At 32.4% G+C, this 10,171-nt stretch overlaps 1 protein-coding gene across 1 annotated transcript; it reads right to left on the reverse strand.

Annotated features, from left to right (window-relative positions):
- Positions 1–267: 267 nt before the first annotated feature.
- Positions 268–9,610, reverse strand: LOC129760802 (uncharacterized). Its single transcript, XM_055758467.1, has 11 exons — positions 9,560–9,610; positions 9,377–9,481; positions 3,316–3,348; positions 3,213–3,254; positions 2,635–2,667; positions 1,588–1,629; positions 1,408–1,440; positions 1,157–1,198; positions 1,053–1,091; positions 883–915; positions 268–720 (listed from the first exon to the last, which is right to left on the reverse strand). Exons 1-11 carry the CDS (start codon positions 9,608–9,610, stop codon positions 298–300), a joined length of 876 nt encoding a protein of 291 aa, XP_055614442.1. The 3' UTR covers positions 268–297.
- Positions 9,611–10,171: the final 561 nt, after the last annotated feature.

The raw sequence follows: 10,171 nt of genomic DNA on the forward strand, positions 1-10,171 counted from the left end.
GAATTGGAGGATCTCAAAACTATTATACAAACCATCACTGGATCTAAAAACTATCGGATATCAAATATCATTTCATTCCGACCACCCGTCTACGATATAATTTGAATATACTTGTGAGACAAATTCTTATCACTTAACCATTAGGTTTTATAAAGGCTTTTAAAAGTAAAGCATTTGTGCATAATTTCAACTACAAGTATCCTTTTTAATATTTTTATATTTCTCAATTGATCATAGTTTTAAGAATTTTTGAAAGTCCGTTTCCAGTCAGTTTGCTCTTTGATTCTCAGACAGTTTTCAATACATCATCGGTTCCGTAGTGGTTGTAATCTTCCGTTTCAACAGTTTCCTACCCGTTTTTGTCGTCGAAATCGGCATAGGGGTAGTCTTCTTGCGTTTGAGTAGCTTCCTCCGTGTGGTTGTCACTAGTTGACCATCATTCATTGGTTGCGATGACGACGAAGTTTCTGTGACAGCTTCCGTAAACGCCTCTTCGGTTTCTGCTGCTACAGACGATTCCTGAGTGCTCGCCATTGTCTGCTCCGTCGATTGTTCATCTTCCCTTGATTCCGCTTCCATCGAATCGGCCAGTGTTGTCTCCAAGGTTGGGGTTTCCGTCTCTGTCGTAGTTTCTGTTGTGATCACCGGTGACGTTTCGGCTGGGGCAACGGAAGACGTTGTTCTGTTTTCCGGCTCTTCGTTTGGAAGTATAAGGTGGAACTGCAATAATTTTAGCACACATTATTTGAAATGAGAAGGTACAAGTAATTAAACTAAGCGATGGAGTATTTTTGGATTTTTCTCCCCTAAATTCACCTGGTCAGAGAGTGTTACTGAGTACAAAAAATAAACGATACTTTTAAATTGAAAAATTAAACTTACTGTTGGTTGTTTCAATGATCGCAACCAGGAACGCTGTAAAAGTAAAAAAGTTAAAAAAAAAAGTTTTTTTTGTGAATAATTGGATGATTTTCAAACGATGAACCTCAAACTTCCAAAACGTTGGAAATTGTATACAAAGTTCAAAAAAGCACCATACAGGTTCAACTTACATCAAATTTAAACTCAGTTGTAGTGCTCAGTTTTCCTGTCTGTAATGAAGGAAAATAATAAGAAATTGGTATATTGCATAAAATCAGTTGAGTGACAGTTCTACCTTTGGTGTTGTGACTTTTCTTGTGGTTGTTGTAGGAGTTTTCTGAAAATATTTTTCTTATTCCATAACTCAGATTCGTCATAAGATTGGACAAATGGTCGATTGTCAAAATAGTCTCCAAAGAATATTTTGATTATAGAAAATAGAATTTCTAGGTACGCTTTAAAAGTTTAAGTAAAATTTTAAAGAATTTTCTTTAGAGAATTTTTGACAAATCCTTGAAAAAAAAAACGATTATTTCTTGTACCAACCTTTGTTGTTGTGCTCTGTTTCATGGCTTGACTCTGAAAAAAAAACTGTGTTTTAGTTAATTGTAACTACTTTTGAAAATTTTCTTTGTAATGAAATCAAATATTATCATTTATATTATAATTATCATTTTTTTTTTTCAACAAAACATGCTGAATATGAATTTTTACCGTATTTCTTACCTTTCGGGTTGTAACTCCTTTTTTCAAAGTGGTAACTGGTACCTGAAATAAGCGAAAATTGTATGAATCAGTTTATTTTGAAATTGTGAATATTTTATAACTTTGAACCTTTTTCGTCGTAGACTGCTTCATGGCTTGACTCTGAAAGAGGAAAAAAAGGTTTTTAGGTTCATTTGATGAATTCCAAATGCATTTTAATTGTGTTGAAGGCTTCTATTTGATTATGCTATGATGTTTGTTGGTCTTTTTAAGATTGTATTATTTATATTTTCCTATTTTATTATTGATTGCAGTGAATTTTACTTGATATCACAGATATAACTGATGTAATTTATGTGGAACCAATTTTGTAGGTTTTCAAGTCGGTTAATATTTACAAATTTTCAAAGAAAATACCTTTGGGCAGCAAGCGATGCGTACATAAAAGTGATTCACATTTAAGGATCACATGTGTAGACATTTTATTGAAACAGAGTTACCAGGACAGCCTAGAGATTTGTTAAATTCATTTTCCAAATTGGTAAAACAATAAAGTATGGAAGAATACAACTTGTGCAAATGCATGTTTGGTAATATGCACTATTGGCATGAAGGCCGAGAGAAAATAAATAAAAAAAATAAAAAAATACAAGCGAGAATTCGAAACCGATATAGATTCAAAAAAATTGCTTCCAATATTTTGAACTGAAAACAATTCTGAATTCTACATGCTAAATATAATTGATTTTGACCGATTTTCTCTCCCGCCCAGATGTATCTGTAAGTAGTGACTTCATTGATTCCAATAGACATAAATATGACATAAACGTATGATCTTTGATAAGTCGCCTTGTACGACATGGACCAGTAACCCAGTGACAGCATTATTTGGGCCGCTGCCTCACAGCCATCCCTTTTTCAACAAAACGTGCTGAATGTGAATTTTTACCACATTTCTTACCTTTCGGGTTGTAACACCTTTCCTCAAAGTGGTAACTGCTACCTAAAATAAGCGAAAATTGTTTGAATCAGGCGTTTTAAATTTGTGAAAATTTTACAACTTTGAACCTTTTTCGTCGTAGACTGCTTCATGGCTTGACTCTAAAATAGAGAAAAAAAAAAGGTTTACAACTATTTTACTTTGTACGAAAGCACAGGTGATTGCACGAAACTGGAGCAGTGGACTCCAGAACCAGATGGAAACGAATATCCTTATCATTTTCCAAATTGGCATAACAAGAAAATTTGGAAGAATCCAACTTGTGCAAATGCGTGTATGGCAATATGCACTATTGGCATATCCTCCCCGAGAGAAAATAAATCAAAAAGTTAAAAAATACAAGCGAGAATTTGAAACGGATTCAGATTCAAAACGTTTGCTTCCAATATTTTGAACTGAAAACAATTCTGAATTCTACATACTAAAATTGACCTGGACCTATTTTCTATCCCCCCCCCCCCTGATACAACCTCATTAATTTCCATTAGACATAAATATGACATAAACGTATCTAGGAAGTACTAGATAAGTCGCCTTGTCCGACATGGTCTAGTATCCTAGTGGCAGTATTCTTTAGGCCGCTGCCACACAGTCATTTCTTTTCCAATAAAACATACTGAATATGAATTTTTATCGTATTGCTTACCTTTCGGGTTGTAACACCTTTTTTCAAAGTGGTAACTGATACCTGAATAAAACGAAATTGTATAAATCAGTGCTTAAAAAATTGTAAATATTTTTTTTTCAACCTTTTTCGTCGTAGACTGCTTCATGGCTTGACTCTAAATTAGAAAAAAAAGGGTTTTAAAATATTTTACTTAATTGATTCAAGATTGTTTCTTACTTTTTGGGTGGTGATACTCTTTTTTGCCGAGGAGACTGTTGCCTAAAATTGACGGAATAAGTTCGAATTAAATTCATGACACCAGGGGGAAAAGGCAAAAGTTGATCTCTGTTCTATGTCCTGACTCTTAAAAAATATTTTCATTTTTGGCTTTACAAGTTCTATTTTGACACCCGATTTGCTGCATTTTTATTGGTGTTTAAAATATAAAAGTTAATACATTTTTTCTTCCCTTTTTGGTTGTGACAGCCTTTTTTGCAGAGGAAGTTGTTACCTAAAAGTTATGGAATCAACAAGTAATCAGTGTTCTATAATTTAGAACAAAATTTGTTTAAAAATTTAAACATTTTTCGTCGTGGGCTGTTTCATTAAACTGAGTCGATTTGGGGTCATTTTTGAATTTCTCATACGCTGGGATCTTAAAAGCTTCGTTTTAGTTCAAAACTCATCCATGATTTTTTGCAGAATTTTTAAGTAACTTTTACATGAGAAAATTTGACCTTTTTGATTTGTACGGGAAAATTGAATATTTTGTACTGAAAAATCAAAATCATTTTTGTTTCTTCTGTGGAGCCGAGCCTGCCTATAGTTTTTGTGCCAATTTATAAATTCTCCAAAGCAAATTTTTCGCTGAACAACTTTTTCGAAGACCTTAATTCTGTATCATATTAGGCAAATAAGTTATTAGCTTTTTAAAAAGGTATGTCTTTTGGAATTGATATACAATAAATTCATTTGACATCACTGCTGGGTGTCTAGCGAGGTATTGCATGACTACACGCAAAATAATCTGCACGTAGCGTCTACGTGAAAAACTACATAATTTTATCCACTTCATTTTCACGTAGATGCTACGGAATAAATATGTAAACTCGCCCCTATAAGAATCTATGCATAATGAACATCAACTAAAATTTACGTGATTTTTAGTGAGTATGACTTGATGTCATAACGAAAGATTCGTGAAATAAGTTTAGTATTGAAATGTAATTTAAGTTGATTTGCTCGTTTCTTCGGTTTTCCTTTTTATTTTGATTTGAAAAAAAAAAACAAGAAATTTCTTAGCTTAGCTTAGCTTAGCTTAGCTTCATTGACTACTCATATCCACCTTAAATCATTGAACTGGAAATGCTTCATTTACAGGTTTTTTTTATTAAAATAGATTCTAGAAGAACTTCGTATTTTTTCATTTGGTTTCAAACTATACAATTCGAATTCCATGATAGCTGGCGTGGCTAAGCAGAACAAGTTCGACGTCGCCAATGGTTGCTACTCCGTGATTAATCGAGGTCATAAATTTTGCACAAAGTCCAAAAGAAACGTGCTTGGGATTAGCAGGCATCCTCATTGTACAAAACTGATGCTCTCCCTTTTTTATATGATTAATAACGGCGCCAGCCACGTCCTAGTAGTCTATGGGGAAAAGGGAAGGATTGTTAGTAAGATACTCTTTAAGTTCTACTAGCAATCTCTCGCTCTTGCACACTCCAAAAATCGTTTTTTTTTAAATAGTCAGAACTAAAGACAAGCTAGTATCACCAACTATGGAAACCGTCTATACGTCTGCGAATCTATATTTAAGTATCCAAGAAAGAAGTTGTGTTAGTTTGTGAAAGGTAGAGATCAGGATCCATTTTGGTGCGATGGTTTTCCTACACCTCCAGTCCTGTGCTCCTAGACATTTCCTAAGGAAACTCCAATACCTATGAGGCATTTCATAAATGTCCAATAAAAATGTATCGAGTAAAATATTGAAGGCAAATCAATACCATTCAAATTTCTCCCTTGATAAACTAGCTCTTTTCCCTAACCGTGATCCCTGTTGAAGCAAAGTGTTTGCAAACGGGGCTTAAATATTTGAAGACGGAATGTTATTTAAAATAAAAATGAAATATATTTTAATATTTAGACACAAATTTTTCCAAATTGTTTTTCTACGAATTACTGCCTTTTTGAAAACTCTTTGATTCTTTTCTCTTCTTTTCCTCACATTGAAAAAATCTTAAGAGCTTTATTGCTTAAAGAGCACAAAGTAATGTTTTGTAAAATCAACACTTTTAAATACATTTTCGATTTTTTCTACCACTTCGAGTAAATATATTCAGCCTTTGAATTAATTTAAAAAATTGAACAGTCAAACTCAAAGTTATTAAAATTTCTTCTGCTTTAACTACAGCTTTGAAAATAATAAATTCTAGAATTTTCAGAAAGTTATATAGATAACATTGCAACTATTTCTGACACCGCTGCAGAAAGTCTTCGAGTATCTTACGAATTTTGATCAATTAAGAAGTTTGTCGAAGACTGCAAAACGATTGGACTTATGATTTAAGAAATATCGAAGGTTTATGTAGTTGGGTCAAAATTTCTTAAAAATTTATTCGAAATTGCCGTATTTTGCAAAATTGCAAAAAATAAACAATAAGAAAACTTCTATAATTTTTCTCTCAGAAATCAAAATTTCTCGCGATCTTGGAGAAAGTTGATCATTGAATTAAAACCTTTAATTTCCGAATCTTTGAAATCTTTTACAGTTTTACGAAAAAAGTGCACTAGTTGATTAAATGAATTTTTACCAATTTTACGAAGTAACTTTGAAAGAGCTGCTTCAAAAAACTTATTGCAAATTAGTCTTTATTTATTTATTTATTTATAATGTTTATTCTTGCAACGTAAGATGACAATCTTTTAATTCGTTACAATCTGGCATAAATATTTCATTTCAATTTCTTCTTTTAATAACTAGTTTTTAAATAATTTGGTGTACCGGTTTTTAAGATTCTATGCATTACTACACAAGAGCGATACTTATAAAAATTTTCAAATGAACTACCGATGAGAAGTTTTTGTAGATGTGACACTCGAGAGGATCGCGATAATTTGAAAACATATCGTACACAGGAATTGAGGGCTATGCGTAATCTGTTTACAGATAGTTCAGAAGCATTAGAATACAGAAAATCACCATAAATAAATAAAGGAAAAACGTAAGTCTTGAACAATTTAAGTTTAGTATTAACGTCCAGATGATTTGTTGTTAAATTTAGCCTCTTTATCGAACCATAAATTTTGCTGCATTGAGCATTTATTTGTCGGTTCCAGGAGAGATCCCGATCAAAAATTCTACCGAGGTTTTCAGCATAGTCGACGAACTGAATTACCGTATTGTTGAGAACTAATTGTGGTAAATTTGAGAAGGGTAACTGTCTTCCAAAGAACAGAGCCTTTGTTTTGGATGCATTTATGGGTAGGAGGTTAGAACCAGACCATTCATTAATTTTTGCAAGATCTTCATTTATTTTGTTAAGAAATTCATTGAGATCTATATCATTTTTCTGGCAAAGATATATTTGAACATCATCTGCAAAAAGGTGAATTGAGCAGTGTTTAAGGACTGTTTGAAGGTCATTAATGAAAAGAGAGAAAAACAAGGGCCCAAGAATTGATCCTTGAGGAACTCCAGAGCCAATCGAATTAAATTCAGAAAGACAACCGTTAGAAAAAACTGCTTGAGAACGTCCTTGAAGGTACGACTGAACCATTTTTACGTCTTTATTCAGTTCTTAAGTTATCTGCACCACGAAAAAATGTAAAATTTGTTGCCTCGATTTTCTTCACATAATATGAAGTAAGTAAATCATCATATGAAGACTTCATAATGAAGTAAGTAAAAGGTAAACCCACTCGCTTGGAATATTTTGCAATTTCAAAGTATCATTCTCTATCAACGATAACTAGTAATTTTATATCAAAATAGTTAAATTTTCACAATTTTTATCAATATAACATGACCGTTTAAGAACTGTGAACTGTATTTTATGAATTTTCAGACTCAATCAAAATGAGGATTTAATGAGGATTGGTCTATGATAGCTTTTTTGTTTCTAAATAAATTTGCACTCCAAATTGCAACGATATACCGAGAAAAAATGCGCTGAAAAGTGAACCTTTTTTAATAAGCAATTTTATAAGGATGTTGAAACTGTGAACTTTTTTGTTATGAGGTTGAAAACTATTGAAATCCGGCAGAATATTGATTAAGTTCAAACTTCGATATGTCCAAATATGTTGAGTTTATCTCTATTATGGTTTATTAAAAATTTAAAGCTTACTCATCATTGTATCGAACACCATATAACTATTCGATTAAAGATACAAATGGACAGTTTCTTTTAATTTACAGTTCAAATTGATACATTTAATAAAAGAGAATACTTAGCTTGGATATTTTCCACTGTGGAATCAAAGATCCTCTACTGGAATCAGCGATCAGACCAAATTTTTCTTAGAGTTGAAAGAATCCGGACCCTATTTCTCCATTATTGATCATGCACTTGATACATATCACTTGATTTTTCAATATTTCATTTTCCTTCCTCTTTTTGATACGTCCATAAACTCGAAGCGCTGATATATTTGATTGTTTTTAAATACTCTTGAAAACTTTTGAAACAATATAGAAAATAATCGAAAAAGTTTAGGAGCTTGAAAATTTAATGTCAGTTGTTCCCGCCGATTACTTTGATCTCCCAAAACAAAAAGTCTTTGAAAAAAACAAGAAATTTCTTTTTAGATAAAGTTTATTCAAAACTTTTTCGCCCAATACCATCACTTTAATTACCTTGTTTGAATCAATCAAGAATTTGTCGTTTTATAATCCCTGGCAGGCACTCGGTTCCATCAGAATGTCCGGAAATCTGACCTTGAGCAAAAGGATGTTTCGTAGCCTAAAAAACAATTTGTTTGGTTTGGAATTTCAACTTCACTGTCCAAATCAACAGAAAATTTATTCAGCTACGAATCCCGAATATTGTGATAACTCACCTTCCAAATAATCCTGAGGAAACTGACAGTAGTCGCGGTTTTCGGTGTGGTCCTAGCGAGAAAAAAAAACAAACTTTCCCAAACATTTTTCCACAAAACAAACCAAGTCAGCTGACTGACCTTTTCTTATGAGAATTTGAGGGAAAAAAAACTTAAAACCGATTTCAAGCATCAACTTAGATTTTACGTGAAATTCAAGAGGCAATAAAATAATTTCTAAATTATTTTGGGTGTACTTTCAATGCTTTGCGAGGCACAAGCAGTGATGTCAAATGAATTTATGGTTTATCTAGGCCAAAAGACATACCCATGTTAAACAGCTTATAACATTTTTGAATAATGAGATACAAAGTTAAGGTTTTCGACAAAGTTGTTCAGAAAAAAATTCCTTCCTTCCTTTGGAGAATTTATTAATTGGACCAAAAACCGTATGCTGGCTTGGCTCCCCAGAAGAATAAAAATTATGTTGATTTTTCAGTACCAGATATTAAATTTTCCCATACCAACCTAAAAGTTCAAATTTACTCATGTAAACGTTACGAGAAAATTCTGCAAAAAATCATAGATGAGTTTTCAACCAAAACGAAGCTTTCGCAAAATCATGTCCACAAGAAAGTTTTTGGCCGCCATTTTGAATTTTCCGATAAAACTCCGGAAGGCCGCTTGGAAGGGTATTGTATGTTTTTCCAAGTTCACTCATATTATGACCTTCCATTGGAAATTTACAGAACAAAAATTGTGTTCGTTTGGAAAAATAAATTTCAGTTTAAAAAAACTCTGAAATCCTCGCAACACTAGTTTCACAATTTTCACTTATTATCATGCCTAGAAACAAACTGATTGAAATTATTGTTTCTTGACACTGAATGTAGTACATTGACACCGTATTTTTAAATATTTGTCTCTACTTTCTTTGACTAATTTTTATGTTATTGCCAAAATTTTCATTGACTTTTTTGTTGAATTCAATTTTCTATATAAAATAGAATATGTTTTTTTTAATTTAAATGAGGAATTTATACAGAAATTATACCTTTATTTCAAGCCATTTTCGAAGATGTATTTCCCTTTTTTTTGAGGAGAACCTCAAAAATGAAGGGTTTTTTTCTCGAACAAAAATTCATAACGATGGATCAACTTACCGATTTGGTGGTTTGAGAAAGTTTCCCGGAAACCGCCCCTTTGTTGCTGCTGGTTCTTATTTTAGTGGTTGGCTTTGTCGTAGATTTCTGCTGTCCAAATGTGCCCTGCAATTTGCAATTAAAAAAAATTGATCACAAATCGCCACAGTCCTTTTTATCCCATCTCGGTCATTAATGACTTACATTTTGGACACAAACTATGGCAAACAGCAGTATCAGTACTGCAACTTTCATGTTGACTGCTCATGAACCGAAATTGAAATAACCATACAACTTATCCGATTTTTGAAATGATTCCATTCATCAAAACAACAACCTTGTTAAAGCTCGCAGGGTCAGGGGTAATTTTTATTAGATTACCATTAACGTTAATCACATGGAAAAAATCGTTCAAGTTTGAGAATTTTCAATGATGGCAATTTAATCCTTTTTAAAATATTTATGAAATTTTATTTAAAAATCTAAATCAATTGCAATTTAACGTAATTTTCATTTTTTCTCTAAATGATCGTCGCAGGGATCTATTCTAATTTAATTTTATAGCATATCGACAGATTTTAATTCTAACTTAGTACAGTTTTTTTTTGGAAAAAAATTGATACATAGGTGAAAAGATCAAAGCGCTTTGGGTAGAAGAAATCGAAATAGGCGGTGTGGCAAAGAATCACAAAAGTAGGTAGTTGGATGCTGTTTATAAAACAAATGCCCTAGTTCACACTTTTCAACTAGGGAAGAATGCCACCTAGTGGTAAATTCCTGGCAAAAAAAAAAAATCACACTTTTCAACGCCTATTT

This window comes from Uranotaenia lowii, unplaced genomic scaffold (genome assembly GCF_029784155.1).
Source record: "Uranotaenia lowii strain MFRU-FL unplaced genomic scaffold, ASM2978415v1 HiC_scaffold_773, whole genome shotgun sequence".
Taxonomy (NCBI): domain Eukaryota; kingdom Metazoa; phylum Arthropoda; class Insecta; order Diptera; family Culicidae; genus Uranotaenia; species Uranotaenia lowii.